Here is an 18,388-nt window from a genome sequence, read left to right on the forward strand (position 1 = left end):
GTTTGAGAAGAAGGTTAGTTTAGATACGACATAAAAAAGGAAACGGTATAGATGCAATTGATAAAATGCATTTCGATTCAAAGTAATCTATTCTGACAATGTATGATAATTAATTAAGAGTATCCACAAGGAGACAACCAATTCGTATGCAATTGGTTCCGTCCTAACACTACCACCCACCCCCATTCCATCGCATCCGTAACGCCATACATGACACAATGCCCGAGCCAGATAACTATCTAATGCTATGTTTCTTCATACGTGGGAGGTTCAACTGGGATGCTGTACCCCGGCACAAACGGCGATTCAGTAGCAGCCGTGTATAACGGCACTATGGGGGTGGGTGCTGGCTCTGTCGTCTCTGCCACCACCGCGGCAGCCACTGTTTGCAGGGAGGAAGATGGTTGTCGCTCCGCCGGCCTGATAGGCAAAGGGAGGCCATCCCACCCGGTTGGCACACTTTGCAGCTCCGTTTTGTATTTGGATAACCGGTGGAAGCGGTCTTGTACATTTCGCCACCGCCAGTCCGTCAGTAGTGTGTCGTCCGTGAAGAGCGTGTCTAGCTTCGTCGCTTGCTCGAGTAGTCGGGCTAGCCCCTGCAAGATTTCCGGTTCCCAGCATTGAAACTGTTTGGGTGATATGAGGAAGATCGCGTCAATGGCGCTGCCGCAGGCGGCCAGACCAGCCATGTAGGAGCGGATGCACGACTGAATGCTCGATTGGGGAAGCGCATGAGTAGTAGAGACGTGGACGAGGACGGTGAAGCTGCGCGTAAAGAAGGCAAGACAGTCGGCTAGGTTCTGGACGAGATCGGCTGTGACGGCGATGGTCTCCATACGCGGGAACAGGAGATGGATGAGCAAGGTGCGGTACGCGGCGAGAATCCACGTCTGGGCAACCTGGTCTTCCATGTTGGCTTCGATGATCTGCACGTTGCGCGCCAAGACAGCGCGGGCCTCGCTACACAGGTTGCCAATGTCGACCTTGTAGAGTTGGATGTTGCGCAATTGCTCGTGCAGCTGACTCTGCCAGGAGTGGTGAGGATGGGCTATGGGAGACGTGGGCCCGCTGGCCTGACGAGGGTAGATCGAGTTGAGGTGAACAGCTGCGGAGGTGATGTGGCTGATGGTCCAAATTTCCTGGATCCATGCCCACTGGTGTGGGAGCGTGGACAAGTTATCGGCCGCCTTGTCGAGCCGTAGCACCATGGAGGTGTCCTTGTTCATGGGCGGGTGCTCATACATCATCGCGAGCGCTGGCAGACTGTCATCCACAATCCCCAAGTGTGTAAAATACCAGACCATCAGCGCGAGAGTCATCCACCCCAGGATGTGCATCATCTCCAACTCAATCTGCACTAGGTCGACCCCGTTGATCTGTCGGACATCGCGTGAGGACCGGGTCAAGGTGTCCATGATGAGGCGGGTTACAGTACGATTCGCGTAGATGCTGTAGGTCATTGCTTTGATAATGTTTCCCTGACATGTCTCATGCCAGGCCAGCAAGCTGAGCGCCTGTGCAGTTGACAGGTCGGCTGCCGCCGTGGAAATATACTGTAGGCGTGATGACGCCCAATGCAGGAGCTGCTCGGATTCAACCTGGGTGTCCGTATCCCCCAGTTCCAGCAGACTGCCCCCTAGCACGACAGCCAGGAGCAGGGGGTCGTAGGAGTTGCTGCGGACGTCACGTACCAGCAGCGTCTTTGAAAGGGCCATGGACAACGGGTGCGCACCAAACCACACATCTAGGAGCTGGGTGATGCGGTAGCCGTTGTATGCCGCCAGCGGCGCCGGCTCGAGGGCGGGGGACGGTTCGGGAGGACTGCTGTACTCCAGGCTGGCTCGGAAGAATTGACTTTGATTAGCGAAGAAAGCAAGGCAATCGAGTCCGCTGAAACGGGCCACTGTGGCGTCGATGATATCCTGGGTCAGCACCAGGATGAGCTCGCGACAGCCCAGTTTAGCCGGCCGCTGGCGAGGAGAACCGGCCTGGCTCCATGGCATCCCATCGACCCTTGGACCCTGTAGCTTCTCCTGAATCTCGGCCGTCACCTCGGATAGAGCATCGGCAACACTCTTAAGACGCGGCGAAAAGAGCTGGCCGGCCGCGGAGGACGACGGACTCGAGGGGGATGTCCAGGGAGCCTGTTTCATGTCGGGCTCGGGCGCCGGCTGGCCAGCAACCAGGCGGCCGGTGGTGCGCGCGCCAGAGACCCGGGGACGACCTTTGGGGCCGCCCTGGTCATAGACACATTCGATCTGGCGGTCCTTGCAGGCGCTGCAGACGCTGGCGCCTGAGCAGCGGAGCTTGCGACTGCGGCAAAAGCGACAGCTGCGTCGCCGGTCCGTCGTCGCGGGAGCCGGGTGCATCTTGGGTTGGACAGGGGAGCGATGTGGCCATAACGGGGTGCCCATTGGCTGGTTCAATTGACATTGGCTGACGGGCCGCGCGAAAGTTCCTCGTTCGCCCGAAGAAAGAAGATGATGGGAAGCAGGTTTTGTTCCCTGGGTGGCCAATCCGACATTCTCTCCATGAACTTTGATTCCCAAGACGCAGGGCGGGTCGTGATGTCAAGCATTCCCAACAGCGCATCAGAGAGTCCAGTGGGCGCTGCTGAGCTTCAGCCAGCCACGACGGACAAAGAATCCGGCTGGTATGTCCTCCTGCCAAATGCCAAAAGTGCACCTGCAGTGTTGCTTGACTCGCCTAGGGTTGTCGGAGCCATCCCATTGGGACTTGACAGCCAGTTCGGCTGCAAGGGGGTTGTTGCGCAACCATGGTTGCTTCCCTGTCATAGGCCAGCCCCGGTGATGTTCAGTCCTGCAGCCCCTGCGGAGATGGAAATTGTGATCAAGGGCTTCTGTCCATGATGATCGCTCTAAATTCAACAGTAGAAGATATAGATTAACTACAGATCTGGCGTGTTTCTTCGGGGCTCAATTCTTCCTCCTTATAATTCCCCATCTGTGCCATTGTTTCATTTCATCACCGTCCACTAGTCTCTCTCCGTGTGCTTGTCTCCGTGTGTCTCTCACACTCTGTGGGGGTGCGCGCCCTTGCAGATTCGCTCGGCTTCCCAGACCCCATCGGAGGGTAATGAGGAATGTGTCGGGTGGACCTTCCGACGCCTTCGGCCGAAATAGTTATGTATGTAGGTGTCAGGTCCATCATTCATGAATGGACTCGTTCGTCTCCCCATTCAAAGGTGAAACCCTCATAGCTCGCCCTCTTCGCTGCCACCTCCCTCGTCCTCCGGTTCCGGGGCCTGAGGCGGCTCAGGCTGCGACGGCGGACGGGGTTCCTCTTCCGGGGGTGGCGGCGGCGGGAGATGCTGAGGTGGTGGATGTGGATGAGCATCCTCCTGCGACGGTGGCAGGCCTCCTGTGGACATGGACGGTCGTCGTCGTCGCCCTGAGTCAGCTTCGGCCTCCCAATCGCCCCGATGCCGTTCCTGAGGCCGTCGCTCCACCCTGCCGGGCCCACCACTCTGAGAGGGCATGTTCTGTTGCACGATCTCGTCGATCCGTTGCTGAATCGGATCGACAGGCAGCCCCGGAGGCCCACCCCCGGGCCGACTGCTGCTGTCCCGTCGAGGGTAAGGCCGGGGAGGCGGTGGTAAGGGATGTGGATGTCTAGTCGCAGGGTACGGGTGCGAATGAGGTGCCGGGGGAGCGTGCCCGTTCGCAGAAGGGCGGTCGTGGGAAAAGGCCGGTCCGCCGCTGGGGAGAGGCGCCTTGGGAATACGCGACGACGGGACTCGGTCAGTCGATGCTCCTAATGAGTCCCTCCGGGGTCGTTTTGGGGATGGAGCCCCGTTCGGCGTCGCTGGCCCTGCCTCTGACGGGGGCATCGAGTCGGCCAAAGGGCGTGGAGGCTTCGTCTCATCGTCGGGGTCCCGCGAGCGCTTCCGACCGTTGACGGCGTCCGCCTCACGCCCGGAATCGATCGGACGCATCGTGTTGTCGGCCGGGCCATCCACGCGCGGGATCCTGGTCTTCTCAGTACCCTCGTCTGTGCTGATGGGGTTGGTCAAGTAGTACAGGCCGTTCCGATGCGCGGCGTTGTTTTCATACAGCTTTGCCATGCGCATACACGCGCGACGCACCTGGGTCAAGTCCACCTCAAGCTGTTCCCACCACGGCCGGCCCAGCACATCGTCTTCAAACCCAATGTCACAGTGCTGGGCCGCCGCGTATAGTGCGGCGGCCGCAATGATGCGGGCGGTAAACTGCAGGCATAGCACCGTGTATCCGGAGTCGTTGACGAAGGCCCATGCGACGTTACGGAGCGGCTTGTTGTCTTGCATGCGGAAGAAGCAGATGAAGTCATAGAGGATGCGATACGGTTGCTCAAGCTGTAGATCGAAACACAGCGCTTCCAATAGAACGTCTTCGTGCACCAGAATGGTATCGCGCCAGCGCCAAAATTCCTTAGACTGTTCATCCACCACCATGTTTGGCTGCTTCTGTCCCACCCGGCAGCATGCTACCACCAACTCTTTCATCCGCCGTACATTCTCCTCCACCTTTGTAGCCAGAAACAGAGCCGCTGCGGCTGTCGTGTAGGGATGAATGCCCGGTCGTTGCGGCAAGTCGACCATACTGTGTCGCATATAGAACCGGTGCAAATAAACGGCGGCCGTCGCGAGCGTAAGTTGCGGTAGCTTCAGCATGATTCCTACCTGGTTTATAAAATTGACACCTTTGCTGCGGCTCATATGCTCGGCCTCCAAAGCCATGCCATCTAGCTGCGATGGCGTTCGCGTAAGCTCCTCATCGGTGAATATCCAATGCGCCTGGGTTGCGAGAAGGACGGGATTCGACGGGGCAGGGACCGGCGGGAGTTCGGAAGGATGGGCTGCTGAAGACGCCATCGCGGACAGCGGAAACGGATGCGATGAAGTTGTAGGTGTGGGTCTCGAGGGGCGAGCTGTAGACAGACTCTACCTTCCCCAGCAAACCTGGAAGAAAGCAAAGCTACCAGTGAGAACAGAGGAAGGCCTGGGAAGCTCGCGTCGACCCGGGGGCGAGGCGAAAGAGACAACAGAGGGATCCACTCAGACGAACTGATCGCGCACGAAGGGGCCAGCCGGAGCCAGCGTATTGAAACAGCCCTCCTGCTAGTCTGTAGTTTGTCCTACTTTAGTTCCGATCACCCAGAGTCCTGAGATTACCGAGGCGTGTTAATCATCGCGGGAGAGGCCACTGCATCGCATGCATCGGAAGCCGGTGATTCGGGAAGCCAATCGCACCCACAGGATGTCCGGACAAGGTGAGATGGAGGATTGAGGAGTCACAGTTGTCAGAGGAGATGGTGGAGAAGAGTAGAAGATCCAGAATGGGGCGAGAGGAGAGCGATGGGAGGCTGCTAGTTCCGAGAGCAACGGAGAGGGAATAAGAGGAAGAAAGAGAGAGAGCAAGAGACTCCTTTCTCACTAAGTTGGGACTTTCCTTTTCCTTTTGCTGTGGCACTTTTTGGCGACTGACCGCCCAGCCAATGACCGCCGGCGTTTCGGATCATCCCGTTGTTCCGGGCCCCAGGGATCGTCGCTTGCTTTTCGGAAAGATTCACATCTATATCTTCGGCGTGCTATAATGATTATGATGGTTACTGTAAGTGTCATTGTCCTTGTTATTGCTGATTTCATATTATACGATGAACATTCCTGAGTTCTGATCCTTTCCCGTGGCTTAAAAACTCCAAATGGCGCCTTGCTTTGCTGGTATATACGCGGACACGGGGGAATCTTGCCCCCAAAGAGAAATACAAGAGATATTAGCAAACATGCTACACGATAGAACACCCCGTCCCCTTATTCCTCCTCACTAACTTCACTCTCGTCCTCACTGGCCATATGATACTGCTGCGACACCGCTTGCGTTGGAACTGGCTGGCTCCGGTCATCTTCCTGTACATCCTCCTCAAACGCCGCCTCCATCTCCGCCGCGAGGGGATCATCATCAACCTCCAAATCTTCCTCATCCACCCCGGGCTCCAGGTTTATACCGCTCGAAGCCATTGGCGCTCTTCCGTGGCCAGCCGGAGAGGGTAGCCGTAGGTCCTCAATATCCTCATCGTCCTCCTGCTCCTCGTCCTCATCCCGATTTCCTTCCTCATCCGCCGGGGTGTGGTTCGAAGAGAAGTATGCAGGATTGACCCGGAAGGGACGAGCAGGCGGTGGAGATCCCATATCGATGATTAGATCGCCGTCGATGATGATATTCGAGCCCGGTGATGGAACCGCCTTTTGAGAGGAGACAGCACCCAGGCCCGTGTCGGACGGCGAGGAATTGAATGTCTCCACCGGAGGCTCCTCTTCGACCTCTGCCTTCCGCTCCTCTCTTGGTTGCACAGGACGGGGCGGAGACCTGGGCCGTGGCCGAGCAGCCGCCGGTTTTGGAGGCTTGACCCCGTCTGGCTTCTTCTTCTTCGGGTGGACAGGCTTTGTCCGGCTCTCCGGGGGTGGTTGAGGACTAGGAATGGGTCTGGTAGCGGACATCAACGGAGTATCGAGCTTGCTGGTGTAGGACGGGGGTTCCGGTGTCTTATCCGAGCCCGACTTATCGTCGTCCGCATTCTCCTTGGGGAGGAAGTGGCGGTAGTCATAGGGATTGCTGTCGTCAGCAGGGCCATCATCGTTACCGCTGGCATTGTCCGAGCCCCGATCATCACCTGATCCATGGTCCTCTTCCTGCAAAGTGCGTAACTGTTCGTATTGCTCTAGTACCTGCTTCTGGGATTTGGCCGGAGCAGACCGGAGGTTGAAGTTCAGCTGCGTTGAAACCGGCTCCAAGACAAACACTTTCCGCGCCGCGTCAAAGACTAGCACCAAGTTATGTTCCCCGACATCCGAGACAGATTGTGTTGGGTCCACACTGCCTTGGTATGAATAGGTCAGGACATTATCGGCGTTAGGCGCTTTGTCGGTGATTGTGAGGTTGTAACGATCGCGGGACTGTCGGGTTCGGGTAATGCGTTGCCGTGCGGTCGCTGACTTGGTCTTGTAGTTATATTGGATATTGACCAGCTGCGACTGTGGCGAGCTGGATTTCCCACTGAGTCGGTCGCCCAGCACGATGGGATACTCGGCCTGTTTGGTCGGGTCGATCAAACCGCCGGTCGACAAAGCGGGGGCCGCCATCCAGACGAGGTGCAGGATCAGGGTTCAAAAGAGACAGAGGAATATCGCAGGGAAACGGTCGCTATTCTTTAGATAGCTTCGGTGCACGCCTTCAGGAAGAAAACTTCATTGCTGGGGGGAGTGTGGTGTCTAAAACGCCAGCAGGCCCTGTACGCAAGGGAGAACGTCACACAGCAGTAGCAGCGGCGGCGGCAATCGAAGGGGCCAATGCGACCGGCAAGCCAGCACCGGTCATGAAGCAACGGCTGTATCAAAGCAACTATTGAAGCCAGAGATGTATATATAAGAGGACAGTCTGTATAACGTCCCCAGGGAAAAATACAGAGGAAAAGGGGGAAATGTAGAAAAAGGATGTTGCCGAGAGGAAGTCTTGAGGGAGAAGGAGAGGTGAGTGAGGAGGGAGGATGAGATGACGGCCGGACCAGCAACCCGGGCGGAGGCCTTGCTCCATTCGGTTAGTGCCGCCCGGGGAGGCCCGAACTTCCCCTTTTGAAAGTAACAAGCAAAAGCAATGCCGTCTCCAAGAATAGCACTTTGCACAGCCAGTGGGAGGAGTGATGAATGATTCTTTTAGGACACCTACCACTCAAATGTCTCCTTGCATGGGCAAGGCTTGCCGCGACGAATGCCCTTTGGTTGAGGACCCGGGAGTTGTACCTCCTGTCAGCTGCTCCAGGCGTCCTGCCAAGGCTCTGTGTTTCCGAGTCACTTCCTCCCATTCATAGGCCAAGTCATCGGCATCGGCATCGCTTTCCTCTTGTTCTTCATCCGCTGCCTCGCTGAGCTCGGTCAGAATCATGCCAAAGTCCCCTCCCAGTCGACCCAAGCTGGCAGCGCAGTACAACACCTGGGTCAAGAGACTCTCCCGGGAGCTTTTATCCCGGACGTTGGGGAGATAGGTGCGCAAGGTGTCCGTCAGCAGCTGTACTAGGTGCATAGGAAAGGTAGCAAGTGCCGGTGGAAGGCACTGGAGTGGATCCTCTGGGCGAGAGGGTCGCGATGCCGCAGCTTTGATCCGCGCATCGATGCCCCGTAGGCCGGTCACAGCGAGCTCTGACTCCGACTGGTCCGGAGTAAAAATGTTTTTATAGAGAGACACGATCGCAAAGCTCTGCTCGCGAAAGATCTCGATATACCGTTTCAGATACTTTTCGGTCTGGTGTCCTTCGGACCAGGTCCCCGTCGCCCCGTTCTTCCTGTCCGCGCTCGGGGCCCTGCGCTGTGTCTCCTGATCAGCCAACTCCCGTAAAGGATCAAGAGCTTCTAGCATCGTGATCAAGTTCGCGAGCCTGCAGATCAGAAATATAGCTCCCAATGCACCCTCCCCCGCGGCCGGTGATCCTTCGTGGTGGAGATTGTCCAATTCTGGTGCCACCCTACGCAGCCAACCCACCGTCCTCATAGCAGCTGCTAGTCGCAAGTTCTGTGCCCGAAGACCTGCGATCAGATTCGACGTCATGTCCTTCATAGCATCTTCGGCCTGGGAGACCACGTCTTTGATGAGCGGCGAATCGGGATAGAGTGTCTGTAATCGCTTGATATGCGCGTACAGATCCAATGCTGTAGAGTACGTTGTGGATACCGAGCTGCCTGTCGTTGTAGAACTGGCGGCCGCGGAAGAGACGGCTGTTGCGAGCAGCGTGGGGAGCTCAAGGATATCGGACAGCCGATCGACGTTCCGGGCCAGCTGCATCACCTTCTTCCGTTGCTCCAGAGCGACATTTTCGGCTGCTCGGCTGTATTTGGACGAGAACCGGACTGCCTCTTCGTCGAGTTTTGGGACCGCATCTCGCAGTTGCTGTGCATTCTGGGCCAACTGGGGGATGGACGCGCGGAGATTGGACAGGCCATCGGCGGACGTGACAAAGGCCTTGTGGGAGCGATTCGACAGAGCTTGCAGCGACAGAAGGGTGGAATGAGAGGACTGAGTTAGGGATTGAGGTTCCGTGGACTGTAATGCTTGGAGGGAGAGCGTAGGGAGACGGTTGAGGTATTGAGCAGTGGTGGTATCGCGGTCGGGATCACAGAGGGCGGCGGCGGCCTTTGTCGAGGCCAGATGAGGGGCTAGAAGATCGTAAAGATAATCGGCCATCGTGAGGGTCGGCTTCTTCGTTGCTGAGAGCCGAAATGGTCGACAATGGAGGGTAATGGAAGCGTGGAAGCGGCCGATGATGAGCAGGAGGGCGAAACAAGGCCAGATTTAGTAGTGCCGAACTACTACTACTACTACTGCTTCTCCGTACGGCGGCCTCGGCGACAACTGGCGAAGGGTCATTCCTCTCTTCCCATCTGAGAAGCTAGCTGCTAAATGCTGTATTGCTGGGGCAAATGAATAGGGTACATCTTTGAAAGAACTATATAAATCTCTTTAGTCAAATACAGGCTAATCATGGTTCCAAAGGAACGGAAATTCTTGAATTATTCATAACTGATTGAGGGAGAGATGCTATGGAAGGATGTACCCTTTTGATTACAGGCCGGTAATCATGATGGTAATACTCAATACAAAACGGTAATAAACCCGTCCAACGCCGACTGACATCATGCGCTGCGCTAACCCGATCAGGATATTTCTAGGTGCCTGGGGCCAATAGCAGTGCTGGATTTGGCAATTCTCCCCTCTCCGCAATCCATCTCTCCTCTTCTCTCTCCTCCTTTCAAGTCCCAAGTCAGTCACTCTCCTCATCCTTCTTTCTCTTCTTCTTCTCTTCGCGGTCGCTTTTTCTGTCCCGTTTCTACATCCTGCTGACCTGTGTGTTTTGTCCTTCAGTGACCTGTTCGCTAGTCTACATACATACTTCAGGTCGTGATCGCGGTGGGCCTGTCTTACTGATCTAGCATCGTAGCGCTTGCTTTTTCCCCTCAACCCCACTTCCACCCAACTACTTCTGCATGCAACAGTAGGTATCTAATAAGTAATCATGGGCAAGCCGCGGGTTAGTTACTCCTCTTCCTGAAAATATTACAGTCTTCGGTGCAATGTCTCACTCTGTCAGATGATCATCTTGATCCGCCATGCCCAATCAGAAGGAAACAAGAACCGAGAAATCCATCAGACTATCCCCGATCACCGAGTGAAACTCACCCCCGAGGGACACCGTCAGGCGCAGGAAGCTGGCTCCTGTCTGCGTACACTTCTCCGACCAGATGATACCATTCATTTCTTCACCTCCCCATACCGTCGCACCCGAGAGACCACAGAGGGTATTCTGCAGTCCCTGTCCTCAGATTCACCGGCCCCATCCCCTTTCCCAAGACACACCATCAAGGTCTACGAAGAACCACGGCTGCGGGAGCAAGATTTTGGGAACTTCCAGCCATGTTCAGCCGAGATGGAGCGTATGTGGCTCGAAAGGGCAGACTATGGTCACTTCTTCTACCGAATCCCCAACGGTGAATCTGCTGCCGACGCCTACGACCGCGTCAGTGGGTTCAACGAGTCGCTGTGGCGTTTGTTCGGAGAGGACGACTTCGCCAGTGTCTGCGTGCTCGTCACGCATGGCTTGATGACGCGTGTTTTCCTCATGAAGTGGTATCATTGGAGTGTGGAATACTTCGAAGATCTCCGCAACATCAACCACTGCGAGTTCGTCATCTTGAAACTCAACCCAGACAACGGGAAATACGTTCTCCAGAACCAACTACGTACATGGTCTGATCTGCGGAGGGAGAAAGAAGAAGAGCGGCAGCGTGAGCGGGCAGCCAAGGGGTTGGATCCGGTGCAGCCAGCACCAGCAGAGACGTCCGTCCCTATCCGTCGCAAATGGGGTGGCTGTCCTGATGGATGTAATCACGGTGTCCGAAGACGAAGCTCTCTACGTGTACCCCGTGGACACAACACAGATCATCCAAAGCATCAGCATGATCCTCAGTCGAAGGAGACAACAACACACAGCGCCACTCACAACCACAGATCTCACGGAAACCAAAACGGCCACTTAAGACCAGTTCCGGCTGTAACGGGGACAAGCACTCCGGTTGACCAGCACATGCTCAGAGCCCCGGAGCCAGCTTTGGGAGATCGTTCCATCGACGCAAGGCCTCTTGAAAGGACCTTGCCTTCCCCGGCTCAGCAGTACGAGTTCGAAGGTGTTCAGCTAGAAACCACGTCCACCTCTCAAGCAACTTTCCCAACACCCAACGCTTCCACCAGCACTATCAGTCACCTGGGCCAACCCATTCCGAACCCAAACCCGATACCCCGCCGCCCTGGCCTCGCCCACCTTCACCGTGACAGCGAGGACCACCTCCTCCATCCCCCAAACTGCAACTATGCTTACATCCACCTCGTTGGCCGTGACGGCGGCGGTTCCATGAGCGGCGCAAATAGCCTAGCCCCGTCGGAGGACGAGCGCGACGAGAAGCTCCGCCCCAACATGCACGCTTATACCCACAGTCATAAACAAACTCACTCTCGCCCCAAACCGACTTCCTCTACCCATCAGATTAGACCATCTCAAGACCTAGATAACGACGGCGATGACGAAAGCAGTTCCAAGCAGGCTGCGCGACCACGACGTACCCGATCCCACAGCCATCATGCCCGGAACCCTCCGGGCCTGGCACACCAAACCCTTAGCAAGCAAGTCGCCAACGCCCTCAACCAGGATCGAGCAGGCCAAGACAGATCAGACGATGAGCCTCTCCCCACAGATCTTCCGAGTTCAAAGGCCGAGAACCAGCCAACGGACGAACACAACCGTGAAGACGATCAATACGATGATCATGAACACTATCATCATCACGGCGACGACGAAGAGGACGACTACAACGAAGAAGACGCCTCTTTCGAAGCTGAAAGGAAACACGACCAAAGCATCAGGGGGAGTGTATACTAGCACAGGACTACGGCAACCTCATACTTTATACCCATATACGAAGCATAAAAGACAATTAATCAACCTCACATACTCACATCATCCCCGTACAAAGAACCACTCTTACTCCTACAACGTACATATCACCTTCTAACCCCAATCTTATTCATGTAATAATGATCTCGGTCATCGATTTTCCTCTACATCAGCGCCTCGGGTTCACTCCCTCATGATGTACATACATCACACGTCAGATATGCACCCTTCCATTCATCATCATCAATGCAAATGAATCAAATAAACCGCACATCACTAGATACCCCAGGCAATGAAATAAATTTATTTACCACGATATCTACAATCTATTCCGGAGCCCCTCCTTATTCCATTTTACTTATTTTCCTCGCATTAGATTCACAAGATTCTGTTCAGATCTGTACTTCTTAGTTTAACTTTTACTACTACTACTACCTACAAGGAATGAAGACTAAACGTGAATACTTTTTTTATTATTTCATATGGGTATCATTGTATGTTTTTGTTTTGTGTGCTTCGTTGTGAAAGAAAATCATCGACAGGCTCTTGTTTCCGTTCCTTAAAGAAGTTCAAAATGGTCAGTGATGGTGACTAATTACCTCAAGGATCAATGCAAATACAACTTCCTTCACGTGGATCAAAGATGAAAAAAAAAAAAAAGAGAATTCAAGACAGTTTTTACATATACACAGTTACTTGAGATGGAATGGAGAGCAGTATATATCAAATGGGATCCCTGTTTTTTTTAGGGAAGCACGAAATGTCTTTGTCCCATATTTCTTGTGAATGGTTATGGAAAAGTAGTGAAAGAATCTAACTTACATTCAGGGAATGAGCAGTGAGAAAGAATAAGGAAGCCACACAAGAGGGTGTTATATCACCGGGAGGGGAATAAGACAAGACAAAAGAGTAAATGTAAAACAAGGGGCATAAGGGGAGTATCACTTTTCAAATGCCTCACCAATGGTTTGAGGGTCGGGCGGAATAAACAAACATGCAAGATGAAAAGGTCATCGAAGGTAAAACGAACAAATAAAGGTAATGTTACAACCGAGAGCGCACATCCACACACGAAGCTGCAGTAATGTACTCTGGTCGCATCACGAAGGAAGAGTAAAAGAGGATCTGTCGACCGGAACAGATGAGTATGAAAAAAAAGAAAAAAAGAAAGAAACAGATTAAAGGCAGCCGAACAAAAAAAAAAAACAAGGTATTAACGCCACGGGACTCAAGTGGAGTGTGCGTGAGAAGAAAACCAAATGTACCAACTTGACAAACGTCAAGGAACACAACACAATCTATGAGTAACAGTCGCCAGATGAAATGCCCAAATCCGGAGAAAATGAGGAAAGATCGAACAGGTCAAAGAGGGATGTTGGAGAAGGCAACGGCGAAGCACAGGCGAAAACGCAGAGAGAAACAATCGTAATTGTCGTGACATCTGACTCCAGAGCTTCAGCGCAAGGAATCTCTTGAGGGTAACTTTTCGACACGATGAGAGGAGTGTTTCGTAAGAAACAGATCGTATCGAGATAGGAAAGAGAAAGGCAAAGAAAAGAATCAAGGAAGATAGTGTCACATCGTGCAGAAATGCGCAACCGGTCGGACACTTTTTTTGGGAATTTTTGCTTTTCAGAAAGCATGGAAGGCAAGAATAATCGGAGGAAAAAGGCGACCGATGGTACTTTTCAGCGAAACACAGACGTAACCGAAACTGACCAAAGAAAACGGGTAGTCATGCAGAACACGAAGGAAACACGGTATCATCAGTAACGAAAAGAGACAAACAAGGACAACCTGGACAGGTCTAGAACGAAGTGAAGAACAGTATCGAACGAAACACGTTTCTCCAGTAGACTCAGGCAGAGAGATGGTTAGATGGCCGCAGCCCCTGACTAGCCAGCCACGATCGGTTGCATCGAGCCAAACGGATTCGCACACATGTAGTGCTCCATATGCTTGGCACAATACAGGCAACCACAGGATGACCCGTGGCCCGTCCAGACGCTCTGCGCGAAAGGTAGCGCATATGCGGGGGTGTGGTGGTAGGACGGAGGCTGGGAGCGAGGGGCCGGTGGAATGTACTGCTGGGGCGGAGGAACCCAGGTACGCGAGTACGGCGGGGGAGGCTGCGTGTACCACGGCCCAGCTGCGTAGTAGTCCGGAGTGTTCGGTCCCGTGTGAGGTGCAGAGGGCGGCGAATACTCCGACGCGGCAGGGTTGAGCCACGAGGTTTCATAGCTGGTACTGCGCTGGTACTGGGGCGGGATCGGTCCTTCGGGCGAGAGCAAAGGCTTCGACACGCGGTGGCTGCGAGAGACATTCGTGTCGATGGGAGCCAATGCATGGCGGGATTCTTGCGCCCGGGCAACGGTCTTGGTACGCCAGGTTTCCCAGTGGGACAACCATGACGCAAAGCCATCTTGTTGATCGTAGATCCGGTCGTGAATCTTCCACTCAAAGGCAAAGAGCCATTCGAGCTCCATCGAGTTCAGCTCGCTCACAGGGATGTTGCTGACTTCGGCCCACGACTTGTTCTGGAAGGTGTTGTCGTCCAAGAACTTGCTTCCCAGAAGGAGGGCCACGGTGAGCATGCGGTAAACCTGGCCACTGCCGGTGTGGAACACCTTGGTGGAAGAAAGCATGCGCATCCTGCTGGCTAGGTAGTAGAGTCCCAGAAGGATGGTGGAGCTCGGGAGACGAGTGGATGACAAGATCTGGTAAACGTATTTCCGGAACTGAGGCGGGACCGACGATCCTGGGTAGACGCTTCGCGCTAAGTCAATATCTGCTAGGTTGATCTTGGTGATGTACAAAGCATACATTCCCTGGGCCATCTCAGCCACAAAGTCGGACATCTGGTCCATCTCATAATCCAAATGGGCGGCGACACCTCCAGTGGCCTTTTCCTCCTTGCGCTGGGGTTCGGGCTGCACCATCATCTCTTGTCGTCGGTACTGGGGCGGGATGGCACTCTCCATCGGGGGCAACTGAACGTTGTTGCGGATGGGAGGCAAGACATTGGCGGTACCCAGGGGACCGAACATGGGCTGGTTGAGCGCGGAGTGGGCGGCGACCATATCCCTGCCATTGCGGACACCCAGAGCGGACTGCGAATTCATGGGCTTGGAGTAGCAGGCCGACTGGGAGTACTGCTCGATGAAATCACAGCCGTTCTGGGGGTAGCGAGGCGGGAATGCGGCCGAGGGACCGAGGAGGTAGAAGGGTTGATCGTGCTCCATCCTGCCACCGCTCAAGATATGGGGAGGAGTAGGAGGAAGGCCCTGGAGGCCGGGAGCGAAGAAAGACGGCATAACGAAAATTAAAGAAAAAGCAAGAAAACCAGTTCAGGACGGGAAGGTAGACGGTCTGCGGCTATAACAACGGACAAGATCCCGAGTCAGCAAATTGGGTTTCAATGGGATGAGGGTAATCCCAAAGAGCAGATTGAGCGAAACACCAAATAAACACAAGATACGAACCGTCTACACGTTCGCCACGCCCTGATCCTGGGGGGTAGAGCAAATGCTCAATGAGCCGCGGCTCTAGATAGTTTCGTAGTGAATGTTTCTTAGTTGAATAACATGGAGGAACAATTCCACGGCACGGATGTCGAAAGGAGCGGACGGAGCGGTCGCGACTAAGATGTCTCTTCGAAAGTTTTTCCTTGCTGGGAGGAGCGGTCCTGTAGCGGCACGAGTCTGGTGATCCTTTTCTGTTTATCTTCCGGTGTTGTAAGGCGGACAATTGATCGAACACGAGGCTGTCGAGGACGGAGGCGAAAAGGGACGGAGTTTGACGGTAATCACCGGAGACGCGTGGGGACGCTCAACAATGAATATAGCAAGCAGCGAAGGATGATGCAGTGGATGGAGGCAACAGGCGAGAGACGTTGAACTTCTTTTTTTCTCCTTTCTTTCTTTTTTTAATACTTTTGTGTAGGGTCAAGGATGAGAAAAAAAAAATTGGGAGCAAAACAAGTTCTCGCGTTTGGTGGGATTTAGCCCCGGTCCACAGCGACAACGACACTTAGTGAAAAGCTCGTTGGGGTATAAGGGAGGAGAGATGGAGAGCAAAGGGAAGGGGGATTGAGGAAGGTAAAGTTGGAAGAGCAAAAAGCGAGGATGGTGAGAAGGTGCAGAGAGAAGAGGAGGGGGGAAGAGGATTGGAGAAGTAGGTTAGGTTAGGTTAGAGAAGGGGAAGAGGGAGAGGGGGGAGTGGGAGTGGGAGTGGGAAGATGGAGAAGAGAGACGGAGAACGAGAGGAAAGGCAAGGCGAGAGCCACAGGCCAAAGCAGGAGACCCGACGAGAAAAAGCGAAGGGGAGAGCGGCTGCTTAGTGGTCCGAGGTGTCAGAGAGAGTCTAGTCTAGTGAGGGTCGAGGAGGTGACGATCCCCGGCTCACTTCTTCTTGCTCTTCTGACTAACGAGTAACACCAATACACCCTCTGCTCTGTTTCTGTTTCTGTCTCTGGCTAGGTTTGGTCTGTCGAGTATTCGAGTCGGTGGTCCATTCACACATCCACTGGGTTCCTTGCCATTGATTATGTAGCCTTCTCTGCCTGTTCACCATGTCGTGCCCTGTTCTACCTATCCGAGCAATGAGTGGGATATTCCCTTTTCCTTTTACTCTGTTCTTTTTTTCATTGTTATACTGTAACTTTGAACAAATGAAGATAACTACATTGTAAAGTAACCTATTTACCCCTACCCGTCCTTATTTTGTTTTTATTATCATTATTATTTTTTTCTCCTGTCCATGATCCTCCCGGCAAGTCCTCCGTTAGGGGAAAGAGACCATCGGAATGGACCCATGGCCAGGTCAGTGTAAGGGAAATGTATCAGGTTTAACAGCAATTAAATTTCCCTCAAAGAAATTTTTTTTTTTTTTATTCTTACTTCCCCGAGTGAATAAAATAACCCATTTTTTACATCATGTATATTAACATTATTATTAAAGATCAATGGCATCTGCCTATGAGGGATTGAGGCAAAAGGATTCCCTTTTTTTAATTTCTTATGACGCAGACCAGGTACCGATTTGAATCGCAACCACCACGATCAAAGGGAAGGCGGAAGTTACCAGAACGATCAAGGTGACTGTCAGACCAAACAGAATCCCAGCCGCAACACCCGAGTGAAGCAGTCCCAAGTAACTACTAGTACTATGTTACTAGTAGAGAGTTAACTACGGCTTCCCACGGAGTACACCTCATGGGGTTGGAGAATTGTTTAGAGTTTTCAGAGTTTTCCCTACTATTTTTCTTTAGAGCCCAGCTAGAGGATGAGGGGAGTACCCAGTGACGATGCTGGACCGGCCGTCCTTGGGAGAGGGCGGAGGAGTTGACTAAGGCATGTTTAGGATGAAAGAGGGAAACTAAAATTAATAAAATAAAAATGAAAAATAAAAATGAAAAAAAGAAATTTAATTAAATTAGAATGGGAAGGGAAGGATGAAGGAAGGAAGAAGGGCAGAGGGAGGGAGAAAAGAAGTGAAAAAACGGAAATTGTAAAAAAGAAAAATCAAAAAGGAAAAGAAGAAAAAAAAGAAAAAGAAGAGGTCAGAGGGAAAGAAGAAAAAAAAAAAAAAAAGCGGGAACCAACCAGCTAACCAGTAACAACTGACCGACTGACCAAACCGCCTCCACCGTAACGCTGCCGAACGGCCAGGTTACTTCAATCTCAGACCCAGCTTTCTCAGCAACTTTTCTCTCGCCCATGAAAGACCCGCGGCCAGAACGGAAAGAGAAGCCCGGGTCCATGGTTGAGGTGTGCTTACTCACCCTCAACAAGCAATCTTAATATAGCACTTTGCACGGCCAACGATGAATCCATCGTTTATTTTATTTTTAATAGAATTGATGGATTGTTGTTTGACTGAGGCATCAAGTAAAAAAGTCCCAGGATTCACCAACCATTTATTCTCAATCAGTCAGTCAGTCATCAGGTGCAATACGAGCAAGAGGTCATGTTACTGGGTGGTTGTAAATTAAGTGTCAGATGGCATGGGCGGAAATGCTTCAAATCCAGCACCGGACAGGACGGCCGGGAGTCAAAGTAAGTCAGTCAAGAAGGAAGGCTCTTTGACTGCAACTCCATCCAATAATCGGCTGCACGGCCTGCGTCGTCGGCAGAGACAGACAGACAGAGAGAGAGACAGGGAGAGTAAGAGAGAGAGAGAGGCAGGCCAGCCAGCCGGACGGGACCAGACCAGAGACCCCTGGGGCGGGAGGGCTCCGGCCGGTCAGACTGTTTAGGACTGGTACTTACGTAGTGCCTTGTCTACCTACCGGCAGATTTTACTCCCTAAAGGGGGTCAGCGAGCAGTTCGTGGTGACCGTTAGATTAGCGGCTAAGAAGGGGGGAGGGGAGAAAGGAAAACTCCTCGAATCCAC

At 53.3% G+C, this 18,388-nt stretch overlaps 6 protein-coding genes across 6 annotated transcripts; 1 reads left to right on the forward strand and 5 right to left on the reverse strand.

The window, feature by feature from the left end:
• Nucleotides 1–52: 52 nt before the first annotated feature.
• BDQ94DRAFT_177918 (fungal specific transcription factor domain-containing protein) lies at nucleotides 53–2,397 on the reverse strand. The gene has a single exon (XM_026773025.1). The coding sequence runs from the start codon at nucleotides 2,367–2,369 to the stop codon at nucleotides 246–248; it is 2,124 nt and encodes a 707-aa protein (XP_026627532.1). The 5' UTR covers nucleotides 2,370–2,397; the 3' UTR covers nucleotides 53–245.
• Nucleotides 2,398–2,812: 415 nt separating this feature from the next.
• On the reverse strand, nucleotides 2,813–4,764 carry BDQ94DRAFT_141635 (putative cyclin). Its single transcript, XM_026765867.1, has one exon. The coding sequence runs from the start codon at nucleotides 4,736–4,738 to the stop codon at nucleotides 3,215–3,217; it is 1,524 nt and encodes a 507-aa protein (XP_026627533.1). The 5' UTR covers nucleotides 4,739–4,764; the 3' UTR covers nucleotides 2,813–3,214.
• Nucleotides 4,765–5,596: 832 nt separating this feature from the next.
• BDQ94DRAFT_141636 (ELL-associated factor) lies at nucleotides 5,597–7,611 on the reverse strand. Its single transcript, XM_026765868.1, has one exon. It carries the CDS (start codon nucleotides 7,139–7,141, stop codon nucleotides 5,813–5,815), a length of 1,329 nt encoding a protein of 442 aa, XP_026627534.1. The 5' UTR covers nucleotides 7,142–7,611; the 3' UTR covers nucleotides 5,597–5,812.
• A 116-nt stretch (nucleotides 7,612–7,727) lies between these two features.
• Nucleotides 7,728–9,233, reverse strand: BDQ94DRAFT_169444 (Dor1-like family protein; the record flags this gene model as incomplete). The annotated part of the gene is made up of 1 exon (XM_026771295.1): nucleotides 7,728–9,233. One exon carries the CDS (start codon nucleotides 9,231–9,233, stop codon nucleotides 7,728–7,730), a length of 1,506 nt encoding a protein of 501 aa, XP_026627535.1.
• Nucleotides 9,234–9,976: 743 nt separating this feature from the next.
• BDQ94DRAFT_20304 (acid phosphatase DET1) lies at nucleotides 9,977–12,110 on the forward strand. The gene is made up of 2 exons (XM_026775215.1): nucleotides 9,977–10,077; nucleotides 10,138–12,110. Exons 1-2 carry the CDS (start codon nucleotides 10,063–10,065, stop codon nucleotides 11,977–11,979), a joined length of 1,857 nt encoding a protein of 618 aa, XP_026627536.1. The 5' UTR covers nucleotides 9,977–10,062; the 3' UTR covers nucleotides 11,980–12,110.
• Nucleotides 12,111–13,889: 1,779 nt separating this feature from the next.
• Nucleotides 13,890–15,308, reverse strand: BDQ94DRAFT_169446 (putative cyclin-like protein (Clg1); the record flags this gene model as incomplete). The annotated part of the gene is made up of 1 exon (XM_026771296.1): nucleotides 13,890–15,308. One exon carries the CDS (start codon nucleotides 15,306–15,308, stop codon nucleotides 13,890–13,892), a length of 1,419 nt encoding a protein of 472 aa, XP_026627537.1.
• Nucleotides 15,309–18,388: the final 3,080 nt, after the last annotated feature.

The sequence above is a fragment of the Aspergillus welwitschiae genome (genome assembly GCF_003344945.1).
Source record: "Aspergillus welwitschiae strain CBS 139.54b unplaced genomic scaffold BDQ94scaffold_12, whole genome shotgun sequence".
Classification (NCBI taxonomy): Eukaryota; Fungi; Ascomycota; class Eurotiomycetes; order Eurotiales; family Aspergillaceae; genus Aspergillus; species Aspergillus welwitschiae.